The sequence below is a fragment of the Wyeomyia smithii genome, chromosome 1 (genome assembly GCF_029784165.1).
Source record: "Wyeomyia smithii strain HCP4-BCI-WySm-NY-G18 chromosome 1, ASM2978416v1, whole genome shotgun sequence".
Taxonomy (NCBI): Eukaryota; Metazoa; Arthropoda; class Insecta; order Diptera; family Culicidae; genus Wyeomyia; species Wyeomyia smithii.
The window spans coordinates 139,312,234-139,331,408 of record NC_073694.1 but is presented as its reverse complement, the minus strand read 5'-3'; the positions used below and the strand labels follow the sequence as shown (position 1 = coordinate 139,331,408).

General features: G+C 45.5%; 1 protein-coding gene across 2 annotated transcripts in view; it reads right to left on the bottom strand.

Moving 5' to 3' along the window:
- The window catches only part of LOC129718531 (uncharacterized), a 49,257-nt gene extending 30,789 nt beyond the window's left edge, over positions 1 to 18,468 (bottom strand). The window contains exon 1 of one of the 2 annotated variants that reach the window (XM_055669399.1): positions 18,385 to 18,468. In XM_055669399.1, coding sequence (XP_055525374.1) covers positions 18,385 to 18,399 — 15 coding nt within the window. In that variant the 5' untranslated portion in view covers positions 18,400 to 18,468. Of the gene's footprint in view, positions 1 to 17,587; positions 17,729 to 18,384 lie in introns of those variants that run through there. The other variant, XM_055669398.1, reaches the window with a different exon arrangement.
- Between the last annotated feature and the right edge of the window lie 707 nt (positions 18,469 to 19,175).

Sequence of the window (19,175 nt, the reverse complement as noted above, 5' to 3'; positions counted from 1 at the left end):
CCGTTGATAAACTTACCCGGGCTAACGGCAAAAGTAGTTGTTGAATGAATACTAAACACTGTCAGCCTTATAAGTTATTTTGGTTTTCTGTTTTTTTTTTTGCCAGGAGGTGAAAAAATCATATTAGCAATGTAGCTCTGCTACATTTTGTTGGTCGCTTTACACGGTTCCGAGCATAACGATTCCTCATCAGTCGAAAGGATTTTTTTTGTAAGTTGTGGTCAAAGTGATAAAGGCATCACAGAGAAACAACTTTGTGTTTATTTAAAAGTAAATATGAAAGAAAAAAATATAAGAACCAAAATAATATGGCTGACCTTAAACAATCTCAATATTTTTTGTGTTTTTTTTTACTGTTTTTCACCAAAGTGCATGATTAAAGGGTATTTGTTCTATTATTTATCTCATTAGGCTGACGTTAACGAAGAATGCACGGATTAAACATGAAACTTTCACGCAATAGATAAACAAAATCCACTTAGGGGCCATCCACATACCACGTGGACAGATTTTTAACGATTATTCAATTGAGTTCCCATGTTGTATGAGATGAATGTATAGGCTGAGATGAATAATGGAACAATTCCCCTATGCGGAAGATCTTTTCGAATATAAAAATAATTTTATTGTGTGTGATAGGTGTTAAATTAAGAAACCCATTTTATTTTGAAGCCACTCATGAGGAGACTCTTTTAAATATTTTTCAGAATTATGACGCAATCTAAGCACAAATATCGTTCAATGCAATGGTATTTCAAAGCGGTTGATTTTTTGCGTTGGAATCCGTCTTTCTCCGAAGGACGTATTTGTATGAAATAACACACTCAATTACCCTAGCGCCGCAATTGTTCTGTATACAACTAACGGTTGACTGCAAAGCCTGTTTTGAATGCGGGAAAGGTCAAATCCCGAAGCCCGAATACGGTATCCCGGGCTTTGCTTATTTAATGTTTTTCAAAACAGCCTCGGGTTCACATTAGGTACGGGACTACTTCAGTAGGGCATAGATGAAGAACATACTTCAGTAGGGATTTTCTGCAGCATTCTAATGCAAAAACCTGTCGAAGTAGTCCCATACCCAACATAGGCACATCAACAACATCTGTGAAAAAACTGTTGAATGTATCTGATTCCTCACCCCAATTGAATTTTTAGGATTGCCGTTAGCTATTTTTTGTTGTTGAAAGAGACTGGATCCACTGCTACCATTATTTCAAACTAGAAGTGACTCCTGTTATCCAGATTATCTGGAAGAGACCTAGCAGCTAAGTATTATTAGTACAGGACAATTGCACGACTAGCTTACGATTCAACCGGGACTAGCAGTCTTGTCCAAGATGGTATTGTTTCTCAAAGCCATCTGGGAATTAATGTGAACTATTATAGTTGAAGTCATACCTATTTTTCATATTGTCATTTATATTTTGTTGGACGGTGAAGCCGTCCAAGAATATCTAGTAGCTATCAACAATACCTTTCAAATGCAGCTAAAAGCATCCGCCTATGAAACATATTTTCTGAGCGTTTCAGAAAGCTTGTGGAAAATAAAATTTTACTTAAACTCTGGAACTTACTACTAGAATATCATGGTATATAATTATATAAAGTTTTTCAATTCATTTTAAGTCAGTAAAACTTTGTTATATTGGAAAACTGTGCATGAAAGACGTTACTGTAAAATTTAGCACAACAGTAAACACGAATATCATCTCGAACAACCTTTTGAAAAGCAATTACTGTGAAATGAATAAGTGTGTCAAATTCTCATGGCTCTTATTACTGCAAAGATAATTGAAATTTTCATTCCACTTCCGAAGAAATTTATGGCATATTTCTGAGAGGAACATAACTAACGATGACGTTTGCTCGTCTGCTACTGATACTGAAACTCTAAGAGTTATAAAGTTACAAATCGAATGATTCATTTCAGAATCCACATCAGCTCCCGATGGTAGACTCTATCAGGTTATTATTTCTTCGGAAGCCGGTAGATATATGCCTTTCACATTCTCATATGTGTATACGCTTGAGCTTTGGCTTGTAGTTGTAATAAGAGCAGTTATGAGGAAAAACAATAAATCGGATGTCACGTATTTTCTGTCCTGACTATTGCTGATTTCAAATTGTAGCATGGATTCGATTTAACCGAAAAAAAAGTTGCTAAGTAACTAAGAATTGATCAGAGAATATTGTTAATATTTTGAAGTGTGTTCTCAAACTATAGAAATTTCAGTAATTTGATAGTCATCTGAATTTAATGAAAACAAATAGTATAGATACCAGTGTTAAAACTAATTGTTTGAATTGCTTTAAATTTAACCAAAAGTGAAAAATCGTGTCGAGCAATCGAAATCTTAAAGTGGCATGTTTTTCCGCCGTTTTCTGCCAGAATTGGAACCCAGCTACTGGGGTCGGTCTTGATAGTACACTTTCCAATAACGAATCTAGACAGCAGCCCTGTGTGAAGACGGATGATTGAGCAGTGGAGCCAGAATACGTTCGTCTTGAATTTATACAGTGATTGGTTTTCTCTTTCCGCAAGCATAGAATGCGAATGAAAAGTTTTGCTTCGTTGGTATTTTTCCAGTGCAGAGCATCGGAACGAGCCTTTGAATTCGGTCGGTGGTTGCAGATTGCAGCTTTTCATCAGCAGTGATGAACTGCAACCTTGGTATTCTTTTGCTAGTCTTGCTAGCGTAAGCTCAATGATGGTATTTTCGATTGGAAACCGGTTTGATGGAAACCGATACATTTCGTGCTCGATATACCTCGAGTGGGATACGTATTTTGGTTGGGGTTCACTGACAAGCGGGGGTTGAAATGGATTCGAACAAAAAATTTTAGATGTGGGTGCCACAGTTCAATTTTTGAACCTTTGTCTGTGGCTAATTGGCTCAGACCTCTTCGGTTCAGATTTTTTTTTTAATTTGGCGGTTTATCGCCAATAATAGAATTCTGAGAAAACATTGAGTTGTCTCCTTTAAAGATTGCTCTACCGGTCTCATGTAAAGATTATAAGGTTGTGGGAAGATGGTTGGTAGATATAGTTTGACAGTTGACTTCGTCAAGACGATAGTGAGGAGAAGCCGGTGTATACTCTGTTTAGCAGAGCTTTAAGAAATGAACCAAACTACACAATGTCAGTTATTGAAACTACTGCTTTGTGCTGCACTCTATATCTATTGTCGCTCATATCGATTATAGAAACAGTAATGGTAACATAGCAGGGTTTTCCATACGAAACTGTCGAATGTTTTTCATTGAGAAAAATTATTTTTTGGAACAAAATGGCAAAACAAACTATGCCAGCATGATTCACGTTCCAACTAGCCAAACCGCAACCATTGCCATCGCCAACGTTGTCGTTATCGTTTCGTTGTTGGTTAGTTCGCCATGGATAAAGCTAAAAGAAAATGCCATCCAAAAAACTGTAAACCACACAGCTCGGTGGGCACAAACAAAATGAAAGAAAAACGTCTCCACTAGCGCACCTCTCACCGACTAAATCCCGAACGGATTTACTAGCGACCGAGCAGCGAGCCCACACCCGTCGACATCCGGTAAATTGAGCCGTTCTGCCGTCCGAACTCTGGCCCGTTTGTGGCAGCTTTCCTGAACAGCAGCAACGTCATCATCATTTAACGTATTGGATGTTGTCGTCGATATAGAGCAGGTATATGTGGATTCTCGGTCATCTTTTTCGATTGCAACAGAGCGCAGAATGACTCTGACAATATTTTATCCAATCGGTTGCCTCCTGTTCACGGTTATTCGAATCGATGGCTCGTTTCTTTTGTATAAGTGGGAAGCTTAGGCTGTGATCGGTTGCAAAGGGCTGTACCATCACGTATCGAATTCTTATTCTATTCATTCATATGCTACACCTTCCCGCTGCTTTCGCAGGAAAATGTCTTCAAATGATGTTCCATGGAAACCCGTTGAAGCTTTCATGAAAGAGATTCATAAGGTACTTAATAGAAGAGACTACCAACTTTAAAAGGAACACCTTTTTCACTCTAAAAACACAAATTTTTTCACTTAAATCAAACTTAATATCTTAAATACAGAATGAGTCAAATGAAAAAAAAAATTTTTTTTTGTATTATTCAAACAAGTTATTTTTTCGATAAAAAGCTGTTTGAAGAAGGCTCTGAAGGATTTTACTGAGTAAATGAATTGGTGGCAGTTTTGGCGCCCCTAACCAGCTCGGAAGTTCGCCAAAAGTCCGCAGAGTAATTGCTTTCCGGGTGCGTTGCTTCTAGGAAAACGTGAATTCCGGGCGGTTAATCTGGCCGCGGGCACTTCTTTCAAGTACCACAACCACTACAGTGCCGGAGACAGAGCGGAACGGGGCAGCGGTTTTGTGCTATGTACTAGGAAACCAAATGAAGCGTGTCATTAGGTCGAGGCCTATTAATGACCGTCTATGCGTATTGAGAATCAAGGACAAATTTTTCAATTGCAGCCTTATCAACTAACGTGTCGATAAACGAGAAAACCGATGACGTAAAGGAGGAGTTTTATGAGCTCTTCGAGAAAACTTATGGAGAGTGCTCACAACACGACAAAAAGATTTTCATCGGAGATATGAACGCACAAGTCGGGCGAAAGGAGTTTTTTCGCCCCGTTATTGGTAGGAAAAACCTTCACTCTACCACCAACGACAATGGCTTGAGGTAGGTAAACTTCACCGCTGCTGGAGGAATGGCCATCTGTAGTACCCGTTTCGGACGTCTGATCATTCGAAAGCACACCTGGAGAGCAGCCAATAGAGAGGCCTGCTCCCAGATCGACCACATGCTGATCGACGGCCGGCACTTTTCAGATGTCAAAGAAGTGCGGTCCTTCCGAGGGCCAAACATTGACGCGGATCACTATCTCGTGTTAGGCAAGATTCGCGCCCGGCTTATCAGTTATCAGAGGAAGGAGTTACTGCAGAGTATACCCGGAAAGTTAATAGACGACTCGGTATACCGGCTGGGGTGGACCTGAACGAGCAGCGGAAGCACATTTATGGTCAGGTAATCTTGTGACGCGTCAGATGTGGGAGAAATACCAGGAGGCAGGAGCTGGAGGCTTCATCGCCGTAAGAAACGTGAGCACTACGATCGCGTCCTCGCGGACACATCATCATACTTCACCAGGCACGACACGAGAAACTTGAATAGAACGATCAATGGAATCACGAACCGGACCATGCCAGTATCTGCCATGTGTAATGAAAGGAAGGGGTACCTGATTACCAAGAAATCGAAGGTGGCCAGGTGTTGGAAGCAATATTTTGAAGTGGTGTTGAACGGTAAGGATGAAGAACCGTCGAGAGAAACAGGATAGAAATTTGGGAAGACGAATGAGCTGCGGACCCACCAACATTGGATGAGGTGGAGAATGCTTGCAAAGAGCTGAAGAACAAAGCCGCTGAAAAGCGGCTGTGTAGCGCAATTCGCCAGATTATCCTAAGCGTATAGTCCGAAGAACAACTACCTACGGACTGGTTAGAAGGACTCATATGCCCTCTCTACAAGAGGGGACATAGACTCGACTGTAGTAATTATCGAGGCATAGCACAAGTGGAGGCTACGGGCAACCCTTGGACTACTGTAGAGGGTAGGAGGCGTCGGGAAGGTGCGACGCGCCAAGACGGCGGAGTGGCCAGAGGACCGAAAAAGGTCAAAAAGGTGCGGAGTAGGGGTGATGCCCTCATACTCAAGACGGACGGGTCGAAATGCTCAGAAGTCTTGAAGAAGATGAGGGGGAAACCCAGCTCAAGGATCTGGGGGCGGATGTGCGGAGTATCCGCCGATCTCGCACTGGCGAGATGATACTTGAGCTCCGGAAGGACGCCAAGAACAAGGGGGCTACCTATAAAACGGTGGCTGAAAAGGTCCTAGGGAAGGAGGTGCAAGTGCGGGCACTCACCTCAGAGGTGACTCCAGCTTAAAAACCTGGACGAAATCACCGAGAGGAGCGAAATTGCACAAGCCCTCAAAGCGAAGTGCGGGGTGGAGGTGGCTAAGGAGTCAATCCGCCTCCGCAAAGGTCTGGCGGGGACCCAGATAGCTACCTTCCGACTACCGTCGGCGGTTGCTAACCTGGCCCTGAAAGAAGGCAAGTTGAAGGTCGGCTGGTCTGTATGTCCTCTGGGCATACATTTGCATAGACATTTGCTTCCGGTGCTTTGATGGTGGACATAAGTCCTGGACCTGCAAGGGTCCCGATAGGAGCCAGTTGTGCAGGCGATGTGGAGGTGCAGGCCATAAAGCGAAGGACTGTGGGGAGTCTCCCAAGTGTAAGGTATGTTCCGGGAAACGGGACGCCAAACACTTTATGGGAGGCCCCAGGTGCCCAGCCGGTGAGCCGGCTGCGAAACCACGGGCGTAAGGGTGACGCAACTGAACCTGAACCATTGCTTCGCGGCTCAGCAGCTGCTACACTAAGCAGCCACTGAGTCGTTGTCGGACATCGCCATCATATCGGACCCCTACCGCATCCCTCCCGGAAACGGTAACTGGGTTGCAGATAAGTCCAGTATGGCGGCCATATGTACGAAGGGCAAGTTCCAGGTTCAGGAGGTTGTCTCAACCTCAGAAGAAGGGTACGTAGTTGCTAAGGTGAACGGAGTGTTCTACTGCAGTTGCTATGCTCCGCCACGTTGGTCTACCGAAAGGTTCACTCTGATGGTCAAACTCCTATCCATGGAGCTAACGGGCCTAACGCCGTTGGTGGTGGCGGGCGACTTCAACGCTTGGGCTGTTGAGTGGGGAAGTCATTTCACGAACCAGAGGGGCCAGATCTTGTTGAAGGCTTTGGCAAAGCTCAACCTAGATCTGGCCAACGTTGGAAACAAAAGTACATTTAGCAGAAATGGCGCGGAGTCGATCATCGACGTGACGTTCTCCAGCCCAAGACTGATCAAGAACTGGAGGGTAGACGATGGCTACATTAATAGCGACCACCAGGCGGTCTGTTATAGTGTAGACAACAACGAGAGGTGGCAAGCGACGAGTAGGGCCAACACTCCGTTCGCCCGTGGGTGGAAGACATCGCATTTTGATGCCGAGGTATTTGAAGAGGCAATTAGACGAGAGCGCGAGGGGGGCAGTCGGCTTCGCCCGACGCCTGACCAACTAATTGCTATGCTATCTCGGGCGTGCGACGCCACCATGCCTAGGACTCGCCAACCTAGGAATGGGAAGCCACCGGTCTACTGGTGGACTGACGAGATAGCGGACCTTCGCAGTGCGTGCCTCCGTGCGAGACGGAGGATGCAGCGTGCGTGAACAGACGAACAGAGGACAGAGCGCCGCGCAGCATTCAGTTCTGCCAGATCGACGCTGAAGAGTGCGATTAAGGCCAGCAAGAGGGCCTGTTTCGATAGGCTATGCGCGAGTGCCAATACGAACCCGTGGGGTGACGCCTACAGGATCGTAATGGCCAAGACCAAAGGCGCGCTGGCACCTGCAGAGCGATCACCAGCGATGGTGGAGCGAATCATCGTGGGACTCTTTCCGCGCCACGAGCCAAGTCCTTGGCCTCCGGCGGTCGAGTCCCACGTGCGACGTTCCAGTATCTCAGACACAGACCAGGGATGGTCGGCCAACCTACCGAGCATCCAATCCGTGGGCGACGACAGCCGTGTAGAGGTTTAGGAGGAGGCAAGGGTTACGAATAAGGAACTCATTGTGATCGCCAACTCTCTAAAGGTGAGCAAGGCACCGGGACCGGATGGCATCCCTAACCTGGCAATCAGGCTGGCGATAAAAACGGCCCCCGGGCTGTTTCGAGTAGTCATGCAGAGGTGCCTGGATGACTGCCTCTTTCCGGATAGGTGGAAGCGGCAGAAATTGGTCCGACTACCGAAGGCTGGGAAACCACCAGGTGACCCATCGGCATATAGGCCTATCTGCCTGCTAGACACGACGGGATTATCCTCAACAGACTGGTGAGGTACACAGAGGGTGTAAGCGGTCTGGCAAGCAACCAGTTCGGCTTCCGGAAGGGCAGGTCCACGCTGGATGCCATCGCCTTCGTCACCAAGACGGCGGAGATAGCGCCCCAGTGCAAGAGAAGGGGAATACGCTATTGCGCAATCATCACGCTTGACGTGAAGAATGCGTTCAATAGCGCCAGTTGGGACTCCATAGCGCTCGCGCTCAGGAGCATCCACGTACCGGTGTCGCTGTACAAGATTCTGGAAAACTACTTCCAGAATCGAGTACTGGTTTACAACACAGAGGAGGGTCAGAAGTGCGTCCCAATCACCGCCGGGGTTCCGCAAGGTTCAATCCTGGGTCCGGTGTTGTGGAACGTCATGTATGACGGGGTGTTGAAACTAAAGTTTCCTGTAGGGGTTGTGATCGTCGGCTTTGCAGACGATATAACGCTAGAGGTTCACGGCGAGTCGATCGAAGAGGTCGAGTTGACGGCTGCGCATTGCATAAGGAAGGTCGAGGACTGGATGCGCTCCAGGAAACTGGAGCTCGCGCACCATAAGACGGAGGTCACGGTTGTGAACAACCGTAAATCAGAGCAACAGGCGGTGGTCAGAGTCGGAGACTGCACCATCACCTCAAAGCGATCGTTGAAGCTCTTGGGAGTTATGGTCGACGACAAGCTCACGTTCGGGAGCCACGTCGACTATGCCTGTAAGAGGGCCTCATCGGCTATTGCAGCACTATCTCGTATGATGTCCAATAGCTCAGCGGTCTATGGCAGCAAGCGAAGACTTCTTGCCAGCGTGGTTTCGTCCATACTTAAGTATGGTGGGCCAGTATGGTCCAGAGCGCTAGGTACTAACAGTTACCGCGGTAAACTGGAAAGTACCTACAGGCTCATGTGCCTGATAGTTGTGAGTGCGTATCGTACGGTGTCATACGATGCAATCTGTGTCTTGTCCGGCATGATGCCTATCAGCATCGCCATCAAGGAGGACAGAGAGTGTTTCGACCAACGTGACACGTGAAGCATACGAGGCATGGTCATTCTCGATGCTCCGTTGGCAGAGGGAATGGTCTAATTCCACAAAGGGCAGATGGACGCACCGACTTATACCGGAGATATCCGGCTGGGTCAAGTGGTGAACATGGCGAGGTGAACTTCCACCTGACACAGATCCTGTCAGGCCATGGTTGCTTCAGGCAATATCTGCACAGGTTCGGGCACGCGGGGTCCCCCATGTGTCCCGAGTGCGTGGAAGAGGAGGAGACTGCAGAGCATGTCTTCTGCGTATGTCCCCTTTTCGTAAGAGCGAGGAGCAACATGATGGCTGTGAGCGGGCCTGGCACTACTTCGGACAATCTTGTTCGGAGGATGTGCGACGACCCGGACATCTGGAACGCGGCCTGTGCGGCCGCCTCCCAGATTGTCCTGGAGCTACAACGTGTGTGGCGGGTCAATCACCAACACGCCAGTAGTAGCTAACTACCAGTCTCTAGGTAGTCAGCTAGGAGGTTATAAGAGTAAAGAGGGTGCATCATGCACAAAAGCTACTTCCCGACGTAATACTTAACCGTAGTTCCGGGAAGACCAGGGCTGGAGACTGGAGGGGTTTTAGTGGGTCGGAACAGGGATCAGTAGGTGTCTGGGAGAGTGTAACTACCCCAGCATCTCTCCCCTAGTCTCATCCCCACACCCTGAGTTCTCTTCTCAGGTGTCTGTTTGCAGATTTCCCCGCCACCTTTGAAAAAAAAAGGCATAACCCTCCTCAATTCCGCTTACAAAATTCTCTCCCGTATCCTGTTCCAGCGACTGAGGGCGTTTGCAGGAAGCCTTTGTTGAAGAATACCAATGCGGTTTTCGAGTGGGACGATCTAAAACGGACCAGGTGTTCACCTTGAGACAGATCCTCGACAAGTGTCGTGAGCACAACTTGCATACACATCATTCATTGACTTTAGGGCGGGTAGCCGTAGAACAGTTGAGGAGGCCTTCACGGCTCACAGAAGGGAAGCTGCGAGAATTGGACTCACCATAAACACTGCCAAAACGAAGTACATGGTGGCTGGCAAAAAGCGTGGTAATTCTGCGGGTGTTGGTGCTGCAGTGGGGATGGATGGGGATACTTTCGAAGTGGTCGACGAATTTTTTTTTCTTCACATAACATTTATTTGACACGGCACAAATACAATTTAATGTTTAACGGCGCCAATTATATCTGATGACTTAAAAACTAAAGCAAATTTTTTATCCTCGCTGCCGACTACGAGCTGAAATTAAGTCTAACTTAAAACTAGCATGGGATTTCCAATCAGTGTTTTGTTGTTCAATGGTCGTCTGATAATCGTCGAATGGCATGTATGGATTCGTTCTGCTGAGCCACGATGTCGTGAGTTGGGACAGAGGCTCGTAGTCCTTGGGTCCTGGTTCTGTTGTGCGGGGTCTGGTTGCTGGTTTTGTGCTTAAGGTTCAAACGTGTTCTTGTCGTTTTGTTGGGTGTAGACGGAGGGGATAGGACTAAACTGGGGCGTGGATGGATTTCAGGAAAACGTATATAAGGGACATGTAGGATAGGTCACGGCTCGCCAAGACATCACGAACAGGAACAGCCGGCTGTCTACCCTCGGCCTGCAGGGAAGCTATTAATTTAGACCTGGCGTCACGGTGTACAGGGCATGACCAAACCACATGCTCTATGTCGTGATAACCTTCACCACAGGCACAGATACCACTTTCCCCGAGCCCAACACGACGGAGGAGCGCGTCAAATCTATAGTGATTGGACATAAGCCGGGACATCACGCAAATGAAATCCCGACCTACATCCAACCCCTTGAACCACGGGTTCGTCGATACTTTGGGGATTATGGAATGTAACCACCTTCCCAATTCCCCTCTGGTCCAAGCATTTTGCCAACTGATGATCGTATTCTGACGTACAAGTGCGAAAAATTCATTAAAGGCAATTGGTCTTTCATAAATATCACCGTTTGTTGCGCCCACCTTAGCCAAAGAGTCCGCTTTCTCATTACCCGGTATCGAGCAGTGAGAAGGGACCCACGCTAAGGTAATCTGAGTAGATTTTTCGGATAAAGCACTCAGATGTTCCCGTATTTTCCCCAGGAAATACGGAGAGTGCTTAACATCTTTCATCGATCGGAGAGCCTCAATGGAACTGAGACTGTCCGTAAAGATGAAATAATGGTCCGTGGGCATTTTTTCGATAATCCCTAGGGTGTACTGAATTGCAGCTAATTCTGCGACGTAAACAGAAGCAGGATTATCGAGCTTATGGGAGACGGTTAAATTGTTATTGAAGATACCGAAGCCAGTGGACCCATCAAGAAGTGATCCGTCAGTGTAGTACATATTGTCGCAGTTGATGTTTCGATATTTATTGGAAAAAATTTTAGGGATCTGCTGCACGCGTAAATGATCCGGGATTCCACGAGTTTCTTCTATCATGGATGTATCGAAAAACACAGTAGAATCAGAAGTATTTGATAAGTCGACACGATTTGGAATATTCGAAGAAGGGTTAATATTTTGGGACATGTGATTGAAATACAATGTCATAAAACGGGTTTGAGAATTAAGTTCGATTAACCTTTCAAAATTTTCAATCACGGGACGGTTCAAGACCTCACATTTGATTAGAATACGAGAAGACAGGCTCCAGAAGCGGTTTTTCAATGGTAGTACTCCAGCTAAAACCTCCAAACTCATCGTATGGGTCGACTGCATGCAACCTAAGGCGATACGCAAACAACGATATTGTATTCGCTCCAGTTTGATCAAATGTGTGTTTGCTGCGGAGCGGAAGCAGAAACACCCGTATTCAATAACAGACAATATCGTTGTTTGGTAAAGCCTTATAAGGTCTCCTGGATGGGCTCCCCACCATTGTCCGGTTATTGTACGAAGAAAATTCACTCTTTGTTGACATTTTTTCATCAGATACCTCACGTGACAACCCCAGGTGCCTTTAGAGTCGAACCAGACACCAAGATATTTGTGTACCAAAACCTGAGAAATCGTTTTACCCATTAATTGTGTTTGAAGCTGAGCAGGTTCATGCTTCCTAGAAAAAACTACAATCTCAGTCTTCTCCGGAGAGAATTCGATACCTAGCTGTAAAGCCCAAGCAGACAAATTGTCCAAGGTATCTTGCAATGGTCCTTGCAAATCGGCAGCTTTGGCTCCTGTAACAGAGATTACACTGTCGTCTGCAAGTTGTCTTATCGTGCATGAATTTGCCAGACATTCGTCGATGTCATTTACATAAAAGTTGTAAAGAAGGGGGCTTAAACATGAGCCCTGGGGAAGACCCATGTAGCTAATGCGAAAAGTTGCCAAATCGCCATGCGTAAAATGCATGTGCTTTTCGGACAACAAATTGTGCAAAAAATTGTTCAAAATTGGAGAAAATCCTTGTCGGTGAAGTTTACCCGAAAGAATGTCAATAGAAACGGAATCAAAAGCCCCCTTAATGTCCAAGAACGCAGACGCCATTTGTTCTTTACGAGCATACGCCAGCTGAATATCTGTTGAAAGCAACGCAAGACAATCATTCGTCCCTTTGGCACGGCGGAAGCCAAATTGAGTTTCTGATAGTAGACCATTTGATTCGACCCAGTGGTCTAAACGACGGAGTATCATTTTTTCCATCAATTTCCGGATACAGGATAGCATTGCAATCGGCCTATAAGAGTTGTGATTAGAAGCTGGTTTCCCTGGTTTTTGGATGGCGATCACCTTCGCTTGCCTCCAATCCTGCGGTACAATGTTTTGCTCCAGGAACTTATTGAACAAGTTCAACAAGCGCCTCTTGGCATTGCCGGGTAGATTCTTCAACAAGTTGAATTTGATTCTATCTAATCCAGGCGCGTTATTGTTACAGGACAGGAGGGCAACTGAAAATTCTGCCATCGTAAAAGGTGATTCTATCGCGTCGTGGCCCGGAGACGCATCGCGAACAATATTTTGCTCAGGAACAGAGTCCGGACATACTTTCCTGGCAAAATCAAATATCCACCTACTTGAAGACTCCTCGCTTTCGTTGACCGTTACGCGATTCCGCATTCTTCGGGCTGTGTTCCAAAGAGTGCTCATCGATGTCTCCCTCGACGTCTCGTTCACGAACCGACGCCAATATCCACGTTTCTTTGCTTTAGCCAAGCTTTTAAGCTTGGTATCAAGCTCCGAATACCGTAAATAGTCGCCAGGTATACCTCCCGTCTGGTAGGCCTTAAACGCGTCGGATCTTTGCGTGTAGACATCGGAGCACTCTTGGTCCCACCACGGAGTGGGAGGCCGTTCTTTGATCGTTACGCCGGGATATTTCTTCGTTTGGGCTTGCAACGCGGCGTCGAGAATCAAGCCCGCGAGGAGGTTGTATTCTTCAAGTGGTGAATGATGTTGAATCGACTCGACCGCTTTTGAAATCATTTCCTCGTATAACTTCCAATCGACATTCCGTGTGAGGTCATACGGAATGTCAATTGGTCGCATGCGAGTTGACCCGTTAGTAAATGAAATAAGAATAGGCAGATGGTCGCTACCGTGAGGATCGAGGATTACCTTCCATGTGCAATCCAACCGTAGCGACGTCGAACATAAGGATAGATCCAAAGCGCTTGGGCGCGCTGGAGGTTTCGGGATACGTGTCATTTCACCGTTGTTTAAAATAGTCATGTCGAAGTCATCGCAAAGGTTATAGATTAAAGAGGAGCGGTTATCATTGTATGGGGAACCCCAAGCCACGCCATGAGAGTTGAAGTCTCCCAAAATCAAACGTGGCGAGGGAAGAAGTTCTATTAAATCAAAGAGCAGCCGTTGCCCAACCTGTGCTCTGGGGGGAATATATATTGAGGCAATACAAAGCTCTTTACCTTGTATTGTCATTTGACATGCGACAACTTCGATGCCTGGAATCGAGGGGAGGTTAATACGATAGAAAGAATAGCACTTTTTAATCCCTAAAAGTACTCCTCCATATGGGGTGTCTCGATCGAGGCGAATAATATTAAAATCATGGAAGTTGAGATCAATATTTGAAGTAAGCCAAGTTTCACAAAGGGAAAATGCATCGCATTTGTTTTTATTTATCAAAACTTTAAACGAATCAATTTTTGGTAAAATACTTCTACAATTCCACTGTAAGACAGAGATAGAATCCTTCATATACGCAGTTGAATTAGGCATCGAAGGATACAATCGCTGCAAGGAGAGGCCATTGGGCAGTCAACTGCTTCAAAAATGATCTAACTGTTGGGAGGAATGCTGTAAGAAAAATTTTAATTGGATCGGGTACATTGAAAGTTTCAAAAATCCAGTCCACAATGTCAGAAAATTTCACTAATCCAGAGTTTGTTTCATCAACTGGGAGTGTAAAAGGAGCAACTGGGGTTTTAGATGTTCCTGGCAGTGCTGGGAACTCCTTCTGGGACTTTAAATTTGCCAGCCCAGGAGGAGTTTGCTTCGGTTTTTCCGCAGCACTGTTTGGTTTGTTTGTAACCTTCATTTCACTTTGAGAAATCTTAGGACCTTTTCTGGGAAGTTTAGGAGAGGAAACACTTTTCCTCTTTCTAGACTCCCCAGGATTGGCGTAAGATGCTCCCGCTGGTGAATCGTCAGAATCGGTTTCCTCAGAGGGCAACAGATCGAAGGGGTTCGAAGTAACGGGAGAAGTGGTAACGGTCTTCTTCAGCATGTCAGCGTAGGAACGCTTTGAACGCTCTTTGAGAGACCGTTTTATTTTATCCCTGCGCTGCATGTACACCGCACATGTCGAGAGCTCATGCAGACTTTCTCCGCAGTGAATACACTTTTCAGCGTTAACACTGCAAGAATCTTCCGCATGAGACTCCCCACACTTGCCACAACGTGCCTTATTGCAGCAGTAGGCGGCTGTATGGCCTAACTGCTTGCAATTCAGGCAGTTCATGACGCGGGGCACGTAGAGCCTCACAGGGAGACGAACCCGGTGGATCGAGACGTGGCTCGGTAGTGCAGACCCGGCGAACGTAACTCGAAACGAGTCTGACGGAGTGTATACTGTTTTGCCACCGATGATCGATGCTGACCGCAATTGCTTGCAGTCGAGCACCTTTACTTCGGGACACGTTTTGTTCTTAAAGCACCCTTTGGCACTTTGCAGTATACACTCGACGGACAGACTCGAATCGGTTATGACACCGTCGATCTCCACGTCTCGTGCGGGTATGTAAACGCGGTACTCGCGTGTGAAGAGCTCAGAGCAAGCTATATCGTTGGCCTCTTTCAGGTTACCGACCACGACACGGAGCTTGTTAGGCCGGACCTTGGAAATTTCGGTCACGCCCTTGTACTCCTTCGTCAGGTCTTTAGAAATCTGCAAGAGGTTCAACTTTTTCGATTTCGGTCCTGCCTTTGGCCGAAAATAAACAGTATAGCTGCCCTGGGCTCCGTCTGGGTAAAGCCTGGGGCGAGGGGGGACTGAAGAATGAACAGGGGAGGGGGTAACAGAAGGGTCAGGGTCAGAGGGGTTCGGGGATGGTGGCGCGGGAGGCGAGGGATCTACATCCATCGCGCTATGTTTAGCGCACTAGCGCTGACAAGAACGCGTACCTTTTTATTTCTCCCTTCCAGTAAGGTTGGTTGTCCGATCGTTCGAAGTAGCAGCCGTTACAGCCAGCAGCACCAATACAGCAGCACCAAACAGCCACCAGCAGCGAGCCAGGTGTGAGATCACTCCACACAGCGATACGACTCGCTGACACTGATGGCTTCTTCTTTTTCCTCGTTTGTGTCTCGTCCACTGCTGTAGCACAATCCAGCCAGCAGCCAAATCGGCTTACGCACCAGCTGGCAGTCACGATGCGAAACAGTTGCACAAAGGAACGACCTTGAACCCGGATTTATTTCACTCGACCAGGCAAACAATGCCAACACTTGTTCACACGTCTTTTGTTTTATACTCTATCGGACCGATCACCAAACACGTCCAGTACTGGTCGACGAATTTGTTTATCTTGGTACTTTCGTGACATGTGACAACGAGATGAAGAGACGATTGCGACAGCGAATAGGGCTTTTTACAAATTTCGTAGCCAGATTAGGTCCCGTAGCCTACAGATTCGTACGAAATTTGCGCTCTATAAGATCCTGATCCTCCCGGTAGCGCTCTACGGACATGAATCGTGGACGTGAAAGGAGGCTAGCAAACGTAGAAGAGACGAACCCGGTGAAAATAATTCAAAAGCAATAATCCTTCATTAGTTGAACTCTTGAACTTCAACTGATGTTAAGTAGTTCGATATATGCTTTGTTCGAAATAAGGTTCAAACGAGAAAAAATAGTTTGCTGTTCATCATGCATTCGCAACCACTCGCCAACGAACATACAACAGAAGAAAAATTGCATCAGCCGCAAACTGTGGAATAATCTATGCAATTTTACAACAGTTGCCGTCCTTCTTGCGTCCAGAACTATTCAATGGGGAGACATACTTTATATAGAGATGTCGGGATGATGGATGCGATCCTCACACTTCATCAACTAAAATCTATTTTTTGTGGGCGTTGGACGGTTGGAGTACGACATATGCCACCAACTAGATGCTACGGTTTTTTGCGTATCTTGGACCATATAGAATTTCATCCCGTGATACGCAGTCGCTTATGCAGGGTGCACAAAACTTGTACTTTAATTGATTATTATTCATCGCCAATCGACCTAAACACATCATATATCTTGATTGGATTAGATTTCAACGGATTTTCAATAAACCTAACTGGAGCGGACCCAAAGTAAAAAAAAAACTTTCATCTAAAATTTAAATCACAACCAAACACCGTAACAGCAAAAATAAAAAAGTCGGACAATCAGAGCGAAAAACTCAATGGAAAAAAGCATCAATTCACTATGCTTATTGGTTCCTTTTGTAAGCTACCGTACCAAGTACCCCCATGTAGCAGCCTACATAATTTTAGTTCTTGCGTTCAAATATTTCATCAAAGTGAAATCTTCAATGCAACGCTCTCGCTTACATGGAAAATATAACACAAACTTTCTGTCGCTCGCCGCTATCCAGGTCGGAAAATAAGCGACCGAATCGCAGGACCAAGCAGTTTAATAGGTACCGCCCAGTTTCAATCCACTCTGATTTATTGAACCAACGCGCACGCTTGAGCAAAACGCCTATCCGTGGTCCACCCGGCAACGGCTCCCCGCACGTATGACGGAATAACGGAGGACGTTAAAAATTTCATTGATTCCATGTTTATATATTGATATTTTTGTGTTTGATATTTGCACAGCGGGCGGCCCGGCCGCCTCGTCGCGTTGGAAAGCAATTTTTGAGAGATGCATTTTTTTCTATTTTTGCTGTTTCGTTGCGGTGTTCTGCACCAGCTTCCGGTTTGATTGAACTCATCTTTTTTTCTATGAGGTCGAAAATATTTTCCCTCTTTCTCTATCTCTCTTTATTTTCCCATCACTATCTCACTGGCCCAGGTAGGATTTTCAATAATGTTTTTCCTACGTATTTCACTATGCACGGTTTGTATTACTGCATGATGGAGTCCATTAAGGATTAATCTCGAACTCGCTCTGGTATTTTTTTCCTCCAATGAATAAAAAACTACACCGCAGGATTGGGTAATAAACTCACCGAAAGCGATTTCATGGTGCTCTACAAGTCGACCGAAAAAAGTAACCTCTCTAACAGGATAAGCACGTCCGGAAATATCGAGAATAGAAAGCAACTGACAACCCGGCAAAATAGATACAGATCGTACACGGCGCGAATCAATGGAAATAGTGACTGCACTTTTGAGAAACCAATTTGCTTTTATATCGACCAATTAATTTGCCAGAAACACCCCCACAATTGTCATTTGATAAGCCCCCACCGGACAATCTCCGATGACGGAGGGATCCAAAATTCGATGCAATTGCGAGTGACGAATAAAAAACAGCCAGCCAATCGTCTGATACAACTAAACGGCGCCTGAATATCAATGAGAGTACGTACGATTATATGTCGAAGTTGACAATCGATTGGCGATGCGGAGGGAAACCTGACCAATTGAGCACGACGGGCATGGCAGGCCTGCGGTTTGTTTATTTTGGCAGCACTGCTTTTTTGCTGAAAAGATTTTTGCGATAATTTAAATTGTCAATTCATTGGGATTGTTTTCGACAACTGAGATGAAAAATTTTGCCACTGGAAATATAGACAACCATTGAATTCAATGTAACGGAAGCTGTAACAAAACTTCAATCAACCGAAAAATCCTAATGTGTCGATGTTCTGATTTGCTTAAACTATTTCAATAACACGTTGTTTAACGAAAATAGCATCGCCGTGCGTTTGCTCGTATTGGTATTCAGAGGAACTGTAAAATCTGGTATTTTTTTCCTCCAATGAATAAAAAACTACACCGCAGGATTGGGTAATAAACTCACCGAAAGCGATTTCATGGTGCTCTACAAGTCGACCGAAAAAATTAACCTCTCGTACAGGATAAGCACGTCCGGAAATATCGAGAATAGAAAGCAACTGACAACCCGGCAAAATAGATACAGATCGTACACGGCGCGAATCAATGGAAATAGTAACTGCACTTTTGAGAAACCAATTTGCTTTTATATCGACCAATTAATTTGCCAGAAACACCACCACAATTGTCATTTGATAAGCCCCCACCGGACAATCTCCGATGACGGAGGGATCCAAAATTCGATGCAATTGCGAGTGACGAATAAAAAACAGCCAGCCAATCGTCTGATACAACTCAACGGCGCCTGAATATCAATGAGAGTACGTACGATTATATGTCGAAGTTGACAATCGATTGGCGATGCGGAGGGAAACCTGACCAATTGTGCACTACGGGCATGGCAGGCCTGCGGTTTGTTTATTTTGGCAGCACTGCTTTTTTGCTGAAAAGATTTTTGCGATAATTTAAATTATCAATTCATTGGGATTGTTTTCGACAACAGTGATGAAAAATTTTGCCACTGGAAATATAGACAACCATTGAATTCAATGTAACGGAAGCTATAACAAAACTTCAATCAACCGAAAAATCCTAATGTGTCGATGTTCTGATTTGCTTAAACTATTTCAATAACACGTTGTTTAACGATAATAGCATCGCCGTGCGTTTGCTCGTATTGGTATTCAGATGAACTGTAAAATCCACTTCAAACTTATTTGATGTACAGGGTCCGTTTGATATATCTGGAGTGAATTT